This window comes from Pseudopodoces humilis, chromosome 2, assembly GCF_049639895.1.
Source record: "Pseudopodoces humilis isolate 2021_Gansu_Grassland_sample_001 chromosome 2, ASM4963989v1, whole genome shotgun sequence".
Classification (NCBI taxonomy): Eukaryota; Metazoa; Chordata; class Aves; order Passeriformes; family Paridae; genus Pseudopodoces; species Pseudopodoces humilis.
In genome coordinates this window covers 4,455,888-4,476,792 of record NC_142201.1, presented here as the reverse complement: position 1 = coordinate 4,476,792, position 20,905 = coordinate 4,455,888, and the positions used below count along the sequence as shown (strand labels likewise).

At 41.8% G+C, this 20,905-nt stretch overlaps 1 protein-coding gene across 2 annotated transcripts in view; it reads right to left on the bottom strand.

Annotated features, from left to right (window-relative positions):
* The window catches only part of ABCG1 (ATP binding cassette subfamily G member 1), a 53,233-nt gene that overhangs the window by 8,283 nt on the left and 24,045 nt on the right, over positions 1 to 20,905 (bottom strand). For both annotated transcript variants that reach the window (XM_005526540.3, XM_088051431.1), the window contains exons 3-14: positions 11,303 to 11,420; positions 10,427 to 10,559; positions 8,994 to 9,044; positions 6,845 to 6,990; positions 6,066 to 6,189; positions 4,828 to 4,942; positions 3,954 to 4,102; positions 3,682 to 3,783; positions 2,400 to 2,568; positions 1,537 to 1,637; positions 947 to 1,105; positions 52 to 170 (exon numbers count right to left, since the gene is read on the bottom strand). In XM_005526540.3, coding sequence (XP_005526597.1) covers positions 52 to 170; positions 947 to 1,105; positions 1,537 to 1,637; positions 2,400 to 2,568; positions 3,682 to 3,783; positions 3,954 to 4,102; positions 4,828 to 4,942; positions 6,066 to 6,189; positions 6,845 to 6,990; positions 8,994 to 9,044; positions 10,427 to 10,559; positions 11,303 to 11,420 — 1,486 coding nt within the window. The remainder of the gene's footprint in view (positions 1 to 51; positions 171 to 946; positions 1,106 to 1,536; positions 1,638 to 2,399; positions 2,569 to 3,681; positions 3,784 to 3,953; positions 4,103 to 4,827; positions 4,943 to 6,065; positions 6,190 to 6,844; positions 6,991 to 8,993; positions 9,045 to 10,426; positions 10,560 to 11,302; positions 11,421 to 20,905) is intronic.

Below are 20,905 nucleotides of genomic sequence, written 5' to 3'. Positions count from 1 at the left end.
GCAAACAAACAGCATTTCCAGATGGGAGGGTGAAGGCCTCCCCAGCAGTACCTGACATAGGAAATGTAGGACATCCATTGGAGGTATGTTGGGATGGTATCAAAGCTGACAAAAAACCCAGAGAAAAGAAGGACTGGGATGGCAGTAACTGGGCCCACAAAAGTTGCCACCTTTGAAGAGAAGAAATAAAGTGTCTCTTGTCAGAAAGACAGACAAAAAGTAAAAATTATCTTGCTATTCTGTTACTCTTAGGAATAATTCTACTCCTCCAAATTATCACATTTTGAAATACTAGAAAATTGCTGATTTTTCTTTTTCTTGTGAGGGGAAGAGCAGAAGCACAGGAATCACACAGTAAGGCTATGCTGGTCTCCACAGGCTGGCACAGAGAGGGAATCAGGTGTTCTACTGCAGAAATCTTGACAGCATCAAGGCATATTGAGGTCAGAATCATCTGTTCTGCTGTGGAATGGTCACCTCAGCACATCTCCTGCCAGGAGTTACACAGCCAGCTTCCAGTCATGCCAACAGCTGCCACTCTCCCTCCCTTTCCAGAAATTTGGGGTTTTGGGCAAGCCTTTTCCTACCTTTCCTTCTACAGCTTTTTTGGGTGTGCATGGAAGAACCTTCTCCTATTGTGGAAAATTTCCAGTTTGTGGGGATGCAGAAGCACACCAGTCCTGCAGTTTCCAGGACCTGCTCAGTCTGGGGTGAACACCAAGTGACAATCCACCCAAGCAGGGGCAGGCACAGCCCCTTCAGGTGGGGCAGGAACTTCAGAGCCTCACAGCCAGGGCTCGTCTGTGCCCCTGTGTGAGTGGGGAGCCTCAAGAGCTTTACTACAGCAAGAAACTTCCTGCCTGCCTGCTCTCAGCCACCATCCTGGGGACACAGCAGCAGTGACAGGGAGCAGAGCTGCTGTGAGGCCACCAAACTCCACCAGTACCTGGAGGGATGTGGAGGCTGCACCTATGAGCAGGCCCAGGGACTGAGCCACCAGGGATGTCATGGTGCCCAGGGCTGCGAAGAGGACGAAGCGGAGCGCGTCGGAGGGCTGGGAAGTCATCCAGTACACGATGCTGCAGTAAGCCACAGGGAACATGATCTGCAAGGACACACACTGGGAGTTAGCCCCTGACAGCCAGGCATTCACTGCTGCTCTGGGCAAGACAAAATCCTGGTGGGGTTCTAATTGATCCACAGCTCTCAGCCTTTCCATTACATGACAGGCGTGTGATATTTGTCTTTCTACTTGGGCATTTGGAAACTCCACTCCCATCCCTTCACAGTTCCCCTCCTGCAAATAAGCAAAGCTGGTCATGTGTTTATTAAAAGAGTGTTGGGTCAGGTCTCAGCTTTTGTGAAGTCCTGCACTCTCAGGGTGCTTCTGATTCATCCCTGAAACTTCACCAGACACAGATGTGCATTTTCCCCAGTATTCCAATGGATAGAACACCAGTACTAATCTTCTTGGCAAGTGGGCTTGTCATTCATGAACTTAAATGGTTCTGTTTCACTGAAGAGTCAAGCATGTACCTGAAAAGGAACATCAGCCATGGTTTTGGCGAGGTAATAGGCTTTCAGGCTGTACCAGTAGTTCAGATGCTCTCTGAGAAATACTCCCATCTCGAGGGGAACTGCAGGGAACACAGGTTATTCAGTTAGACTGGCAGGGTGCAATACTGCTGCACACAACAACAACACAGCTCACCCACATCTCATCCTGCACTGCTGCTGTCCCAGGGTGGGACTGGAACTCTCAGGTCTTTGACAGAGCAGCAAAAGTTTCAGTGACTTGTAATGAAATCTGAGAGGTCAGCCCCTAAAACCACTCCCTGTTGAGACTATGGACCGGTCTACTCAGATGATCTGAACCCCCCTTAAAGAGGATTTTTCAATTAAAAGTGGTTTCCAGACCTAAAGAACTTGGCTATTCCTTTTGGTCCAAGAGGGAATCCAAAGTGCCAGCACTCCCAAAGCAAGTACACAACATTCTGCAGGAGTTTGCTTCTGACACCACATGAACAACCTGATTTTATGCAGGAGTCATAACTTGGAAGCCCCACAGAAATTATTCCATCCTCCCTAAATCTATCCACGAGCTCAGGGCATGGCTAAGATGCACTGGGATAAGGAGAAAATTCCAGTCCAGGACTGTAACACTGAACTGTCTGTGCTGAAAAACACTGGAAAAAGTGGGGAGGGAGAAGTGCTGCTGGCCAAGGCTGTTTCTGCTGGCACAGCAGTGCTTCTGTGGCTGCAAGATTTATCCCCCCACCTGTCTTAGAAATAGAATCACAAGCCAAATTCTATCTTATAAAAAACCAGAGACATTCCAAGAGCCTCCCACCTCCCTGCAACCCCCTCCCCTGTGCTGTGACACAGTGCCCAGCACTCACAGGTGAGGACAGTCGGCATGAGCGCAGCAAACATGAGGAACAACATGGAAAAAAAGAGGAATCCCGAGTTGCTGAGGACTTTCTTGGCTTCATTGCCAATGCCCAGGTAGAGCAATCCAATGAGCAGCCCAATGCCAATGTGTGAGGTGATCCGCAAGTGTGTCAGGACCTGGGGTAAGCAAAGAGGCATTTAGTGCAAAGTCTGGGCTCAAAGATAATGTCAGTGTGGCTGAAATCAGATTGCAGGAAAGCAGCACTTATGTCCAGAAAATCTTACATAGAAATCATTGAATGGTTTGGGTTGGAAGGGGCCTTAAAGATCACCTAGTCCCAGTGCCCTGCCATGAGAAATGTTCATTTGCTACTGGGTAAGAAAAATTATGAGTTTCCCACAGAAATTTCTTCCAGGTAATATAGGAACTGCAAATGCTGCAACCTGAAATCTCACTCTCTGACAATATCATGGATCCACTGCCTCTTATTCATCAGGGGAAGGAGACTTTCTGACTAAAAAGATAAATTTCCCCAGAGCAGAAGAGAAGCAGGAAAAGCATTTCAGGCTTGTATAGACCAAAGTAACTTCACCAGGAATAAAATAGCTTTCTGTGCCTTCTCTGCTACACAGTATTCCCACAAGAGGCTTGGAAGAACAAAAGAAATAATAACATTGGGAACAAATGCAAACCTTTGGAGTCTAGCAGGAAAAAAAAAAATATATTAAAAACAACATTGTCTTTCAATCTATACATCAGCAAATCAGCTACAGTTTCTCCTGATCTTAATTAATTAACTTAATTAATCCTTGTTGACAAATGCACTTATAAAAAGCAGGAAGGGAGAACAAGTTATGGCAAAGAAGCAAACTTTTTATCTACCTATTTTCTACTTCCAAAAATGAAGACTTTAAGTAGTAACTTTATATCACACTGAAATTATTTTCTCCACCATCCCAAATTTTCTGGAAAACCTCATTTTGTGACAGAGCACTAAAACTTCCCACTCACTTTTCAGTAGGATTAATAACTGTATAAGGGACCTGCCAGCACAGAGGGGGTTTAAACTTTGGGTTTTTAGGCCAGGTACTTCTGAGTGCTGTGTAGAACGATGTCGTTCACAATGAAGACGGCAGAGTTAACAGCAAGACTGAAAGATCAGCCTCTCCCCTTTGAAATTCTGTGATAATTCATGGATGGGCTGCTGGACAGGACCTTTGAGGTGCATTGCACTTCCTCACACCCAGCTGAACTTTTGGCTGCAGAAGTTATTATAAAGCCATTCTTACCGAGTCCCTCATGATGGTGAGGAAAGTTCTTTTGAAGAGGATGCAGAACTGGGTTAGGCAGCTGGCAGAGAAGCTGTGGCACCCTTCTGTGGAGGAGGAGTCCTGCAGAAACACACCACAGAATAAACTGCTTCCTTCGCAGTATCTGCTTTGGTTTTCATTCACAAAAGCCCACTCACATCAGCTGAGTGTGCCCAGAGACTCCTCCACCGGCCGAGGGTTTGAATTTCCCCCCTCCCCTGCAGCCCCATGAGCTGAGGTGCCCAAAATACCTCTTCAGAGGGCCGGTGCCAGAGGAAGGGGTTCAGCTCGTGCTCCCCAGCCACGTCTCTCTTGTAGTCTGTGTCACAAATCCTCTCCCTCACAGCCCTGACCAGGCGGCTGTTCTGGTCCCCGTACTCACCAGAGGCCACTTCCATAACTACAACAACAGAGAGTTTGAGTTAGCCTTGCAAAGGTCCAAGTCACTGCTTTGCACTGCTCACCACGTACCAGCCTCGGTGTTAAATCCCCTTGATGCTGCAGCACTGGCAAAAACAGGTATTTTTTTTTAGTAGTTTCAGGTTTTTTTCAGTAGGTTTTTTTTTTTTTTTAAAACACGTGCAAATTCGTGTCTATATAATTAACATTTAAATGCATCTGTCCATAAATCTTCAGAGAGATCTCTTTATCCTGGATGTTCAATGAAACAGTTCAGAGGAAAGGCAATGAATACAGGTAACAAAAAATGACAAAAGTCTACTTTTATGGCACTTTCCATTCTTTTTTCATTAAGAAACAACACTGAAAAAACCCTCAATGCTCTAACCACAGTAGTACTGCTCAAGATAAAAAAACCCCATGCAAAATACTGGAGCCACTTAAAAAAGCCACTAATATTAGTTATTATGAAACACTAAAGATTATGCTTTATCTTTAATTTCCTGAACCTGGACTTCTAAGAGAGTGAAATATAAACTAAATTGTACCACTAGATGGCATTCAAATTACTCAGGGAAAAAAATTTATTTTGAATTTTGGTTCATATATGAACAAAGCACATAAGAATATATGTACAGAAGTATAAATCACACCATGGCTCCCTTTACCCTGAAGGTGGTGATAAAATACAAAATAAATGAAATAAACTATTCAAGCTGTCCTTACCAAAATCTGCTGGGTTGTGGTAGGTTGGACAATTCAACCCCAAATCTCTCAGGTAAGGGACGAGATTTGTTACCTTCCCACGGTAAATGCACTGACCTTGACTTAGAACATAGAGCTGGAAAACAAGAAGAAAAGGAAAAAAAAAAAAAAAAAAAGAAAATAGAAGAAAAAGAAATAAAGAAAAAAGTGAAATAGTATCAAAAATATTTGAGCCTGTTGCATAATAACATCTCCTTGTCCCTGTGAGAAGAGCACCTTGGGAAGATCTGTCACCACTTGAAATTAACTTTGCACGGAATTACAGCTAATGGAAAATTTAATGCCTGGAGTTTGAATTCTGCACACGTTGCCTGCAGGACTTCAAACACATTAACACAGAAACACACTAATTCCAGCCTTTGGCACATGCTGAAAATAGGCAAGGAGCTGGAGAGCCAAGCCATCTAATTTCCACACATTATGGCTATTTTGGGCTGGGAGATGAGGCTGGTGAACGCAGGAATGGAAGGAGAGCTGGGACAGCACAGCAACAGCAAACAGCTCAATCACTCTCACTTTTAGCCACGATATTGACTTTAAATAAACCTCCCTGCCAGACTGGCAATCTGCAAGAGTTTGTTCACCTGTGGTGGTGGAGGTTTTCTCTCAGCTCCCACAGGACTAATCTAAGTCCTCTAACAAGACTAAAATACATTTTTATCTAATCTAAACACACATGGTCCACATGCCATTGTTAGCTTGGAGAAAAGCTCTCCAACTGACTTAATTTCAATTAATTATCAATACTAAATTCGATTATTATCATTTCATGTGAATTAACTCTTCTCAATCTACACCTGTGTATCTAGGACGAGAATATACACTTGCAACATTGCAGACATTGGCACTGCAGCCCTCCTGCTTTTATATTGCTGTAATTCACTTCAGTGACAGCCCTGAGCACAGGAGCAGCGCTGGGTGAAGGTGTGACAATCACCAGTGCAACAGCCATGATTTCACAAACCTAACAGCAAGATTCTTCACAAACACTACGTGTAAACAAAGGAAACAGGCAGAGAAGAAGGGAAAAAAAACCAAACCACAATCAAAAAGTGTATTTTGCTGTTATTTATTTAATTTCTTTATATGATTTGTAGCCGTCAACTACACAGCTCAGTCATGTTTTCAGATTGAAGAGTGTAGCCTTGAAAGCATAACCACCCTAAACTACCCATGAAGAGAAAGTCTGAGAGCAGTACCTGGTCAAAGAGCTCGAACAGCTTTGCACTGGGCTGGTGAATCGTGCAGATGATGGACCTGCCACCCTGGGCCAAAGCCTTCATCAGAGAGACCACCTGGAAACATGATGCACTGTCCAAGCCACTGGAAAATAAAAAACAAATAAGTTTGTTATCCACAGGCACCACTCAAAACTAGCACATGCATTTGCTACTTGGTTTCCCATTATTATCCTTTTACAAGTTTTCTCTGTAGCAGTTTCATTTTATCATATGCCAACCTTATGCTTGTGTTTCTCCATCAGGCTTTTAATTAAGTTGGAAGCATGCCTGAGAATGAAAAAGAGTATTCTCAAAGCTGCCTTAAGGGACTTTTACATTTTAGGGCTGCAGATTTAAATGCTCCCAACTCTAATGAATAGATACATATTCATGGCTTTCCCAGCCTCTTCCCAGATTGATCACATTCATTACCAAAAGTCACATTTTAAAATGTTTATATTCAAGCTGTCTTCGCTCAAAAAAGAAAACCCATGCCACAATATTTTTCTCTCTCTTCTCCCTCCTCCTGCAGTTTGTGTCTGCTTTAAATATTATTTACAGCCCCACAGTCCAGCAGTTGCAACAGTGACCCAAGGCACCAAGAATTCAAATCAAGTTATTTCTTGGCCTCTTTCAGTGCTTGCAGGCAACACCAAATGAGCCTTTCCCAAGGATTTGGAGATGAATAACTTTTCTGTAGCTGTGTTCTACTGTGCAAAACCATATTTGTCTAGCTTTAATTTTTGGCCTAGAAGTACCTGGTTGGTTCATCAAAGAACATGACAGGAGGGTTGTTCACCAGCTCCAAAGCAATGGCAAGACGCTTCCTCTGGCCTCCAGAAAGACTCCCAGTCCTCGTGTTGGCACACGTCAGCAAACCCAGGGCTGTCAGGATTTCCTTCACCTGGAGGGAACAGAACATTCCACATAAAATGAGCACAAAACCCCCTCCAGCCTCTGCACTGATTTTCATGGAGGTTGCGAACCAGCTCACGACTTTGTTTCATCACCCACACACTTGAAGCCTTTTTTCCATCTAATGTAACATTTATTAGACTCAGTACCATTTACTGCTTTGACCCAAATTCTGCTTGTTTGTCCTACATGACCTCACTCAGTAAAGAGGTGAAAAAGGAGTGGAAGCCAGTTCTTCTGTAGCTGTGTATTTATGGATGTGGCACTTACATCAGAAGAGCTCTGCAGCATGTGAGGGGCTCTTACACAGTGAAACCAAGCAGCTTCTTTCAATAGAACTCTGGGGTTGTCTCTGCAAGGGACTCTGTAACAAAACCCAGTGGTTTCTGTAGAGCAGTGACCTGCTTTATCTCCTCTGTTCTCCACAGTCTCCTCTTTCAAGTGCAGCCATTGATTTCAAGTGTTTTCACTCCCCTCAGAGCCAATGCAGTTGTCACAGGTGCTCTCAGATGTTCGGGATTTCCTCAGGGCACAGCCTCAGGAAGGGCACAGCTCCTCCCAGGGTTTTGGGAGCAAAAGGAGAACAATCCCAGGAACTATGATTTTTTTCTGTTTCAGTGGCTGTAGGTCTGGTCTGGTAGCCCTATATAAGGGAAATAGCTCTCTGGCCTCAGTAAAAGCATGGACACAAAAATGAGTGAATCCATGAGCTACACTGCTCGTGCAGTTAAAAACTTCCACCACTTCAGAGGTAGAAAGCAGCCCAGACACTTAATACTTCACTGAGGAAACAGAGCCCATCATTTTTCAAATACCTACTGCTTGGATAGAGAGTTTTCCAGAAAGAGTGCCTGACCTGGTGAAAGTTGGTGAGACCAACCAGGGCCTGACCCTTTGCTTGTCCTGATTTTGATTTCCAGGAGTTCCCTTTCCCAGTAGGAGAGAATAAAAAAATAGCAAAACCCACTAAGCCTTGATTCTCAGAGAAAAAAAGCTCAACTCCCTCATTCTCTTTATCTCTGGGGAGGGTAAACAGGACTCAGGAAGCACAAGCAAGGACAGCTAGAAACATAAACTGTGGTTCACTGGACGATTTTCACTTGTCCCTGCTTTAAACAAGAGTCTGCAATCCTGCTAGCACAAGTATATAAATTCATAACATTTATCTATGATAAACATTTACACTCCAATTTACAACAATAAAATGAATTATCTTCTCCTGCTCAGGCCAGTAACACTAACCAGAAAATTCTTCTAACAAGTGTTGAATAAACACAGCACAGTTTTTAATTCAAAGAGCTGCTTGTAATTACAGTGACAGTGTGAACAAGTGAATTAACTTGCTTGGCCTAACTTCACTAGAGTGTAAATGAGCTAAGGCTTCTGAAGTACAACTAAGTTAACAGCTGTTTCTATATCAATTTCTTTTCCAATAAAAAAGCAACCTGTGTTTACCAAACATAAGCTGATTCCTGTAAGCTTCCCTTTCTGATTTTCAAGGATTCTTTTGAGTCTGAAGAAATGCCAATAGCTCCAATTTGGAAACAGACAAAGGACAGTCACAAAAACAGCTGCTCTACCTAGGAAATTGCCACAGTTGTCATATTTGAGGAAAAGAGGTGCTTTTCCCCGTGGATGGGTTAGAGGAGCACAGTTCCTAGTGCAGGTCCAGCTGGGTGATTTATCTCACTCTCCTGAGCCCTCAGACACAGGAGAATCCAAGATGCTAAGGTGCATGGACAGGAATCCTGCAAAACCTGTGCAATTTGTTTCAGTAAATCTTTTACAATTTTCCAGTCTCATACTGAAAGTAGCTTTCATGGAGACTGCAGTGAACATTCCCTCCTAATGACATTTGTCAGCCCAGAGGTTATGATTTATTCTGGATTTATTCTGTATTAATTCTGCTCAGTATTAGGTAAAAAATGTCTGCTTTACAGAGCCCACTTCTTGGCATCCCCCAAATTCTAGTTTGATGGGCAGTGTACATACCATTTCTCTCCTCCCTTCATCCTTCTCTTGAAGTTTCAGATGAGCAGATACCTGGAATGTAAAACAATGGATTTTGATTTTAGAGTAGATGTCTCAGGCACAACACTCCAAGATACCATTTAAACAACTTCTCTCAACCCAGTCAGAAAACCTAAACTTGAACAACAATGTTCCAGCCACAAGCATCACATTTTTCTGTGCAGTAAATAACTGAGTCTAATTTGACTTAGGCAAAGCACCCGACAAAAAGTGTATTCGAAAAAAAAGGCCATTCTGCAAAACAAAGAGCTTTACAGGAAGATGGGAGAGTGACATATTTTGCACACCCAAAAACTTCCTAGGCAATTCTAAAAACACAGTTTATTTGTGCTTCATTCACACTGTAAGGATAAATGAACTCTGCCATTCTCCAGGATGCAAACAAGTGAGTGCAGAAATAAATAATCTTGTGAAAAGATGACATCTGCTGTCCTGAGAGGCAGCTCCACAAAACATCATGATTAACCTTTATTAAAAGCAATTAAACTGTTAAGTAATTATTTTTTGGCAGAGCCTTGATTGATTAATTTTAGACAGCAAGTATAATCTGGGCCCAATTCTGCAAAAGTGGTCCCATGGGATTCTGATTAAAACACTCAAGTAAACAAAAGAGAAGAAAAACTTCTCCACAGAACAGAGCCTTTGCAAAAAATTAGCCGCATAAAAACTGGAATGATTTCTTCTGGCCTTAAAATTTGTGAATTGAGCTGGCACAGTGTGAGCAACCCAAGCTTTATTTTTGATAACAATTTCTGAGAAAAACTGGCTCACTTCTCAAGCTGAGCTACAGACACTTCCAGACTAACTGGTCAAGTTGGCAATTCATAAACTTCCTGATGCGACGCAAAACAATGAGAAGAATTTACACTGCCTGTACATCTTGGACTTATTCTGTTCCTGGTTGCTTTTTTTCCCCATGAAGAAATGAGATTTTGTAAAATGCCTTTATTTTTAAAAAGGCACAAAAGAGTAGAAGTGGCAGAGAGATCACACTGAAGTGTAAATAACGATTTTCAGTCAGAAGATGAAAGATGGGGAGAAAAAGAGAGATGAGGTTACTCATCCACCACCCAAGCAAACAGATGGTCCCTACCAAGGCTCATTTGTGAAGAATTTCAGGTTCTGTTCTCTAGGAGATCTAAGGAGCAGACACTTAGATCTCCTTCCAAATCATAATGCTGGGCACAAACTGGAAATTATAAAGCCAAAGAATCCCTAGAAGGATGAGCCTGAAATGGAATCCAAGGCATCACCAAACTCCAAGAACTTTGATGGAGCGGGATCAGGCAGGGATAACACCGTGCGGCACTGCCAGGGGTAAAACCAAGGGCACAACAAAAACCACCTTCCATTTTCTCCTGCTCAGATAAATGAGAGGAAGGAACAAAGCTCACCATCATAGCTTCCTGGACAGTGAGGTGAGGGAGGAGCATGTCATCCTGCATGATGTAGCAGGAGACTTTGCGGAAGGAGCGCAGGTCGCGGGGCTGCCCGTTGATGAGGATTTCTCCTTTCATCCCCGTCTCTCTGAAACCAAACATCAAAACAGAGGTGAATCTCAGCCCTCACTTGTGCTGCCACATGACTGAGCACCTGGAGGTCTTAGGTACTTATTGCCACTACGAAATAAATTTGGTAGACTGGATAGAAATTAAATTATTTCCTGATTACGCTTTCTTTCACATAAAGCTTCATGCCAAGATGCTGAAAATTTTACTCAAAATGCGTTCTGTCGTATATCTGAAAAAAATATCTGAAAAAAAATCAAGAAATTAAAGTTGGTGCTATTTTAGGTTTCTCTGTCCTGTTCCTTATGCCCCAAATGACAAGGCAGAGACACCTTGTATGGCCATACAAGAGGGGGTTTAGAAAGATAAAAGTAACTGCATTTTGGTGAGGAAGACATCAACATTTTGAAGTGGTGACTAAAAAGAGTAGATTTTTCAAGTGTTTATGTGATTTAAAAAACATCACAAACATAAGACACTGAGTCAGATTTGTTACACAGCCAAAAAAGAAGATTTTCTTCATAAACATGCTTTTTGATTTTAAATTTCTTCTTATTTTTGGATCAGACCCCTTAAGAGATAAATCCCAAGTGACCAAAATGGGACACAGAGGGGAAAAAAAAGATTAGCAATAAGAATTTAATTCAAAATCTATGAATTTGCCTGTTTTTGACAAACTCTAGGCTAAAATTTCTTCTGCTGTTGTCTCCAAGGAGCCCTCAGGGTTGGTAATCTCACCTTGGGATCCTCATTGATACTGACCTGTATCCTGCCAGAATATTCATAAGCGTTGACTTCCCAGCTCCTGAAGGTCCCATAATTGCAACGAGTTCTCCACTGCTGAACTTCCCTGAAATTCCTTTCAAAAGGGTCTTATAACCTGGAAGAAGAAAGACAAGTTCACTGAACCCTTAATCACATCTGGGGAGTGATGGAAGTTCCTTTCCACTGAATGTTGATGACAAACGGGCGCTGTGAACAGCCAGCTCCTGAGAGGTTGATGCCAGCATCAGCACGCTGCAGTAACTAGCAAAAATAACTATCAAAAGTCAAATTGTGAGTGGGAGCAGCAGCTTCCTGCCATGATACAAATGGGATTACAGGGTCTCACGCTCGTGGATCACCACAGGATGATTTTTAAACAGGGCTATGAAGCCTTGCTGCCATTCTCTGAGTGTCTCCTCTGAGCATTTTACCAGGCTGCTGCTAAAATATCCAATATCCCACAGCTAACAGTCTTGTCCTGGCCTCCAATCACTGCAGTTTCACTGCCAAAATTCTGCCCTCTCACCAAAACTTCTTAGAGAGAGCAATAGCCGAGATCTCAAAGACCTTTGCCTTTTTCCATGAAAGAAACGGAAAAAATGTCTTGTATGACAAGAAACTCAGCAAAAGGAGATACATAAAGCTTCTTCATTCTCTTGCCACAAGAACTCTCCTGCCAGAGGAACTCTAAACTCTAACTTTTCTAGACAGAAAGACTGACCACAGTAAAACTGTAAAAACAATTTCTAGGGAGACACTTATTCCAGATTAAGAACATGCAGGGTTTTTTTTCTAATTTAGATTGATCCATTTCAAAACTTTTGTGCCACAATAATTACATCCTCAGGCAAGGATGTTTTAAAGTGACAACACCACCTCCTTCAAGCATTTCAATTTATTTCTGAGTTAATTATCTTTGCCAGTAAACCTTTATAAAAAGCCTTAACTGCATGTTACTCTAAGTGTAAGCAAACTGTGCTCCAATGAGAATTCCAGATTTGGACCAGTTGCATCCACCTTGCCCTGCAGAATTTCCATGTAAAGGCATAAAAGCTGTGTAAGGAAGGTGGAGAAAGCCCTGACCAGCATTTATATTTTTCAGGATCTCTTTCCCTTTTGTTATTTTTTGGTTTTTTTGCTTGCTTACTTTATTTTAATTGCCAGTGCTTCTAGCTAAAGCATTAAATTATTAAAAAAATGCTAAGTAAGGTGTCAAAAACCAACCTCATATGTTGACAATGTTTATGTGGTTCAGTTAAAACCAAAACAGAAGGGTGGAAAATCCATTTACATGCAGAGGATTTGGCACTCCATTTTGCCACACTGGTGGATATGCAGGCATATGTACATCCCACATGTAAACTATCCCAGACCTCTGAGCATCAGCACAGGCTGTGGCTGGAACATGGAAATGCTGTAAAAAAAAATAAATCACACTGTCTGCAAGCTCCTAGAAAAATAAAAAGAATTGTGGCTTATCTTCTGATTTCTCTTTTTTTCTGACTTCATTATTTGTTTTCATCTCCACTTACTCTCTTTAAATTTTCTTCTTGTCACCATTCTCAACTCACCCTCCTCCTATGCCACAAGAGAGCAAACTTTGCACCAAAACCATTGTCACGCTGCTGTGGGGTCTCCAAAATCCACAGCAAATCCTCTCCCCCGAGCACACCCCAGCCCAGGGGAATGCAGTAGCCACAAAACCTCTCTAGAAATATCTGATCCCACTGTTTTCGTGGCAGAAAATGTAACTGATTAAATGGATCTAAATAACTATTTTCTTGAGTGCCTTTTTTTTTTTTTTTAAACAGGCCAGTAATTTTTCACTAAAAATCTTGCTCTGGACCTAAAGGAAACAAGTTGTTTGGAAGCCATGAGGTAGCACAGGTGTGAAAATAGCAGAATATCCACACTGCCTGTTTATGGCACAAGTCCTGAAAAGGGAAGCAAGGACAATCTATCACTTGAAGAGAGAAATCCATGGCACCCCCACAAGGTCAACCAGCTTGTCCTTCACACCAATCTCACCATCCACAGCAGCATCTGAAGGGAAAGTGCAAGGAACAATCAGGCCTTTCAGACATGCCAATATTTAATAAACTTTAAATTTAATATTTAATAAACTTTAAATTTAATATTTAATAAAATTTAAATTAAGGATCAGTAGGGACAAAGTCCTTCATTCTACCTCTTTGGTGTAATGAGAACCAGCTCTCTCCCAATCCTGTTAAGCCTGTAAGGGACTCAAATATTAGAATGTACCACCAATTATTTGCACTATGCACCAGGCAGTAAATATTGTAAAAAAACACTTGAGGGAGGATAAAAAATATATACTGCCATCAACATGCAACCAAAAATACAGACTCAGTATCTGCAAACATGGGATAACATAGATATCATTACCTAAAACTGAAACCTTTCCTCTCCCTACCTACAACTGTGAGATTTAACATTAAAGTCACTTTTCCCAGAGTTTCACAAATAATTGTTTTACCTTTAGTAACTGCTCTACCTTCGCCCTCGTGACCTGCACGTGTTCCTGTCCCTCTGACAGACTTTCCTGTTTTAGGTACCCCACACAGGGTGTTAAATCAGAGCAGGACTCATCAGAGAGACACAGAATCAGCTTGAAAAAGACCTCTAGGATTCTCAGGTCCAAGCTTTGACTGATCACCACCCCATCAACCAGCACAGAGCACACATCCAGCCCTTCCTTGGACACCTCCAGGGATGGGGGCTCCACCACCTCCCTGAGCACCCCCACCAATGCTTGGCCATCCTTTCCACCAAGAAATTCTTCCTGAAATTCTCAGCAATACAGTAGAGAAATATGCTTTAAGAAGAAATAAAAGAAAAGCCCCAAAACTATGAATATTAGATTAGGACCCTAATCACTGGCATTTTAAGTTGCTACCAACTCAAACCCGTCTCTTCCTTTGACTGGAAGCACATAATAAGCTTTTCCATTACAAAGGGTAATTTAGCAAACCCACAAAAAAGATTTGACACCGTGGCAGTGGTGTGGTGCCCCAGTATAATCCTTTATGAGGAATTAAAGTCCCCTAAGTAACCACAGTCTTCCCTTTCAGAACATCGAGGCTAATCTCCAACCGAATCAGTTGACCTAAAACTTCTATAGCGGGCCACATGTCTTCCACGAGAAACAGATTATGCATTTGGAGGGGATTGTATTCTCACAGTACAGGGCCTGTTTCATGTCCTATATCTGCCATATATCAGGAATTTCTCACTACTCTCAGCCCCAGCCCAGCGGACTCCACCTACATCAAGGACAAGCGTAGCATTGTGACTTTCTCATTCTTCACTTCTCCTAAAACTCTTTCAACTTCCAGCGGAAATCAGCGTGGATCTTTCATTTTCCCTACGTCTCCTCCTGAAGTTACTGTGACACAACCTTTAAAAAGATGTATTTAAGGGCTGATACCCATGGGAATTTTAATAGAAGTTTTCAAGAACTGCTTAAAATACGGATTTGACATTAACATGCCATCACGAACCAGAACAACCCCTCAGCAAATTTCTCAGCCCAACCCCCTAAAAATAGAACACAGCAGAAACAAATCAAAACTGAGACAGAAAATTCTAGTGATACAAAACTTTTTGGTCTTAATTTCACCTCACATTACATTCCAGAGTTCAGATGCTTCTCCTGAGAAGCAGATTGTGTTTCGTTTCCCCATGTCAGGATTTCCCGTTAAATCAAACTTGAGGCAGTGTGATATTTGACCAGATTCACAGCTGAACCACCTGCCTGGCCTGACTCCCCATGCCAGAGGTGGAATTCCCTCCCTGCCTGGCAGCAGAGCCCACAAAAGCCACTTTTTCAATAAATGGACAGAGGTGACCTTGTGTCTCTGATGAAATTACCAAGGGAGCTCTCCTTGCTCAAGTCAACAAAATTTTTACTACTGGAATCAGCAAGGGAGAAACATGTTGATGGTTTTATCTACTTCCTCTTGGAGATTTATGGGAGATCTGGTTTTACCATTCCCACAGAAATTATGATTAATCTGGAAAGAAGCAAGCCATCCCCTCCTCTTCCTTGGGGTAGGAGCAATGCCTCAGGATGTGTCTGAATCAGCACCAATTAAAACAAAACCAAAACCCACTCCCACCTCACAGTGAACTTCCTCAGGTAAATACCACCTCTAGGTTCTTGACTGAAATGCTTCATTCATTTGCATTTGATCATCAGTAATCCTCTTTTCTTGCTCAGAGGAATGTCACACAGACTTGGGTAAGTTTCTGGGTGTTGGAACCTATTTCTGCCTCCATCAGTGGGCACCCAGACCCCATCTCAGGTCCTGGGTAAGCACAGCAGGCTTTCCCTGCAATTCCAGCAGGATTTGCCCTTCCCAATGTATTTGAACTGCTTCTCTTTCATCACAAGCTCTTCTGGAGGCAGGAAATTGCTGCTGGTGCCCTGCAAGTTCCACTGTCCTGAAACTGCTCCAAGGTTTCTCAGAGCATTTACTGAAGTAAAAGGCAACACAGGAAATTTCAACTCAAGCAGCGCGAGTTTGGCAAAGCTATAAGCAACTGGAAACTGAGCCACAAAGAAATCAGCATTTGGCACTTAAAAATCAAAACCAGAGACATCATAACCTGCTCTTTATACACTCCCTGCCAGGAAGAAATGAAGCATTCCTTTATTAAAAATTAAATAATTACACAAGGATTCTATTTCTGCACCTTTTTTTGTGGTGCTTTTTTTAGGTAGAATGTATTCCTACTGAGAAATATCCAGCTGGAAATACAGAAGACATCTCTGGAAACTACTGTATTATTTTCCTGCATTGCCTTAATGATTTCAACAAGTAACATACTTTTTAAACAGCAGTTTAAATTTCAATCCTCAAATTTGTTCTCTTAATGTATTATCAGCCAAATTGTTTCTTAAATTATGACAAGAAATTGCAGCAATTTCTTGGGACTGTATATCGACCCATTAAAGAATCCCCATTGTATTTTCCTATTCTAAAGTTTACAGGCTCACTCCTCATCTCACCTCCTCCTACATCAATTAAAAAATCCCCAAATTTATGCAGAAGTCCAGGGAATTCTCCAGTACATAAACTGAAATTAGGGGATGTGGCACCAAGCTGTCACATCTTTCCCCTTGAGGCAGGAGTAAGGAACCCTCCTATTAAGGAAAAACACTCCCAGGAAATTAATGACTTTGCTGCAGCCCCTGAGATCCTCCAGTCACACCTGGAAGGCCAAAGGCCACTCCCTGGATTCTGAACTGGACACAAATAAAGGAAGAACAGGATAACCTGGTTCCAGGTCATACTGAAGGGAGAGTCAGTGACTTTTGGCTGAGAGAAGAACCTTGCAGAAGCCCACCCAGACATTGGAAACACCCCCTGGTGACCTGCCAGGCCTTTCATTTTTTTATTTTTCTTTTTTTGGTACTTATTTTTTTGGTACTTATTTTTTCATTCTTTAGATTTCTATCAGAAAACTGAACAGCTGGGAAATACTGGCAGAAACTCTATGGAGAGGCAGAAGATGAGAAACACACACACACAGATAACAGCTCAAGGCCAGGTTTACATTTGGAGATGTAATAAAACATCAGCTAGGAAACATTTTCCTTATCGTTTTTTCATCATCCCTTTCCATACACGCAGGTGTGAATATGCCAGAAAGAAATTCTCTTGCCTGCTCCTTCTCAATCTATTACTCACTTTCTGCACCTCAGCCCTTTTCTTGCTCCTGAGAAGCCACTCTCACAGAAAAACATCTTTGGGTTTACTAGAAGGGACTACACCAGTCTGCTTCATCCAGTGATGATTGGGGCTTTTCACCTAAACCAATATTAGATCAAAGGCAGGGTGTTTCCCCAAACTGGAATATAAGCAGGGAGGTGCTTGCCATATATTTCTAATTCTGCTTTAACCAGCCAGAACACAGTGTTCCCCACCCACTGCTTGAGTACAGAGCACTTTCCTCTCCCTGTTATCAACAGGGCTTGTAGATGTTTCAGTTTGTAAATTCTCAGTTGAAAGGGATTATCTGTATCACTTGATGATTATTTAAATAATTTGGATTTTAAAAACCCTCTTGATGGGGATTATTTAAATGAAGGTTTCTTTCCCAAGCTCCACACTGAGTTCAAACAAGCTTAAGTTAAAGTGAATTGCAGGTACAGATGCTTGGGAAGAAAAAAAGGCATCTTTTAATTTCCAGAAAATCTGAGGGACAGAAACAGCTTTTCTGACAAACAGAGTGGAAAAATATATTGCTTTAATAACAGGCACCTTCCTAATTTTATCCTGGTTTGAACTGTACCTCTACAAAGCCTGGAGGGGCAAAGTCACACTAGAAATAATAAAGATGTTTAAGCCTACCAAATAAAACCTGTATGTGAACTCATATGTCATTGGTTGGTGATTTCTGCCATCCATTGCGTACCAAAAGTGAATAAACCTTTTTCACCAATCATTTTCTCACCCTAGTTTTAGAATCAACACATCCACACATCTCTGTTCTGTTCACACAGTCCCTCAGGGCCACTGAACAATAGGATTTTCCATTGTCTAAGCTCTGAGCCCTGCTTTAGGACAATTAAGAGAATTTGCAATTGTAATGTATTCTTGTACCTTGCCTCAGAGAAACGACCTTCGTTATGTAAATGTCTATAAAACAGCATGCCAGCCACCAAAACATCAGGACAGAAAGGGCAGAAAAGCCAAGTGAGTGCTTGAAGTAACCAAATCAAGCTCCTCTGCCTCACAGCCCATTCCAACTCAGAAATGAGGAATTTATACCTCGCAACCTAAAATAATAAGTCTTTCAAGCTTTAAAGAAAGAAAAGAAATTCCCCTGTGGGCAGCAAAGCTCTTTCTTTGTAGTGGACTAAACTGCATTTCTTAATATAGCCTGCAGCCAGGCCTTCTCAAACATATTGCTCTTGATCCACAGCCGATTTCCCACTTAGTGGTCATGAGGTGGATTAGTCCTAACTCAGATGCAGGGCTTAGCCCGAGCTCACAGCGAGGCTTGGAGTGTTCAATCTACCTAATTTGACACATCAAAATGTTTGATGCTTAACCTAAATTCATTTCTAGGGCCCATAAATTATCAGTGGATAGGAACTGGCACACCAAAATGGTGATTAATTCTCCTTATTTTGCATTCCTGCTCTGGGAAGGGATAAATAACCCTGTGGAAGTGCCTCTCTCTCCACTACAGCAGGAGTTTAGGACAATTAGCTTAGGTGAGACACCAAGCCTCTCGATGATGCTGTGAGAAATCCCATCCACTGCCAAAATGATGGCTGACTTCAGTGTCCTCTTTGTGGGTTTAAATGTCAGTTTGATTTGCTTGCACAATCACAACAACTGAGCACAGCAATTGCACACGCCCTGTGTCTTCAGGCTGGATTGGAGCTCCACACCTTCAGATGCTCCCTGGGAACCCACCAGAAGAGCAGCCTGGCCGTGTTCAGGATGCACAAAGGTATCAGAGGTTGTGTTTTCACTCTGTCTTTAATACCTGGCACTTTCCTTGCACTCTGATAACTGGGGACAGTTCACACATTTTTTCTTCAAGCTGTTCAAGCACAGAGCCCTGTGCTGGGAGCACTGGCTTCAAACTTGACCAGAACATCTCAGAGCTGGTCAAAAACTCAAACTAGTGAACCTAAAACCACTACACAGCCTGAAAAACCCAAATGAGCTTTGGAAGATGTTAATCAGAAGCTAAACATTTGAGGACAAACTCAAAAGCAAGGTTTGAATTTTGTTTGTATGAATGCCTAACGTTTGACACCAGTGCACTTCCTCTGTGCTGAACAGCAACTTCCTTCCGTGGCAAGTCAGAAAAACACAAAATAAATTGGAGCCTAAAGAGTGACTGTGAGCCCCCAAGCCAAGATTTACCACACAAAATTCCCAGTTAACTGTAGGTCATGTTGGATAATAAAAGAGAATGATGAGAAGATGGCCAAGCAGGCAAGAAACCGAGTTCTAGCACAGGGAGAATCTTAAACCAAGCCGCAGATTATAAAGAATCTGAAAAGTCCTTTAATTTCATTGTTCTCTCGGATCCATGGACTAGATATTAAACTTATGCAAGACACTGGATGTGACAGTTCACATTGTGCAGTCAAACAAAAAAAGCCCTGACTAAGTAAAGATTCCACTCCTTTGAAATTCTGAAATAAGAGTTATGTGCACTGCGCTCTGTCTCTGGTATCCTGGCTGCTCATCACATTATTTTAGTATCTGAATGCTGCTCTTCCTCAGAATAACTAATTAGATGTGACACTCTGTTAGGCTTGCAAGCTCTGCAGCCCCCTAATATTGAGTTTGAGGGTTTAACAGACTATACAACCCCTCTCCCCTCATCTGGAGAACCCACACTCCAAGGGACAAAAAACTGAGGTGTTTGCAGGTGGACACAGAATTCAGATTTTCTTGAGAAATGTTCCAGCAACAGAAGAGAGGAACAGAGTCAGTGTCACCAATATTGTGGCAAACCTCCTTAGTCCTGCTACTACTGGTTACACCTCCCCACTGGGAGATGGATGGGCTTGTGCCAGCCCCCTTTTATTCTGTGTTTTTTTATGGTTATGACCAGAGCAGAAGCATCTAAATAATTGTTGGTAATGTGTTTCCTTGCATTCACCTTTTCTGTCTCACTTTATTGGGTCCTGCAGCCTTCTACTGAGGTTTACAGGATGATCACCACTACACATGGGTTCAGGGGTATTCTTATTCTTATTCTTATTCTTATTCTTATTCTTATTCTTATTCTTATTCTTATTCTTATTCTTATTCTTATTCTTATTCTTATTCTTATTCTTATTCTTATTCTTATTCTTATTCTTATTCTTATTCTTATTCTTATTCTTATTCTTATTCTTATTCTTATTCTTATTCATTCTTATTTTTATATTCTTATTCTTTTATTTATTTCTTTATTATTTTTATTGTTTTTATTATTACCATGTTACGTCCATGTTAAGATTCAGTTCTTGGGTTTTTTCCTGTGGAATGTTTCTGCCTGAGAGAGTTAAAGCTGCTCCTCTTCCCTCCACAGGCACATGGAGCCATATGCCTGCAGCCAGGGATAGAGCATGACAATTAAATAGGTCAATGAACGAAAGTAACCTTCAAACATGAATGCAAATAAATCTCTGCTTGCAGCAGGACCTGATGGCTCCAGAAGCTGTATTTACATGTTGAAGCATTCTGGAGATCTGGGGCATAGCTTGTACTTTGCCTGCACAGAAAATAGCTACCCTAATTTATCTTCAACCCTTAGGAAGTATGAAAGGAGAAAAAAAAGGTATGAATGACACACAGCTTCATCTTTCTTCTGAATCTAGTAGAATTGTCTTTTCCAAGCAATATCCTGAGCCTAATCTTTGTTTGATAATTGCTTTTCACTGCCTTCTTTCTTTTTTTTTTTTTTTTTAATTGCCTTAGTTTCTATTACTTCAGCACACAGGAAAGGTCTTTCCTGACAAAAGAAAAGCCAACCCAGTTTGAAATGAAAGGCTGACACATTCCCTCAAATGACAAACCGGAGTCACGAGCCTGATACACTGTGAGATAAAAGCTGTTT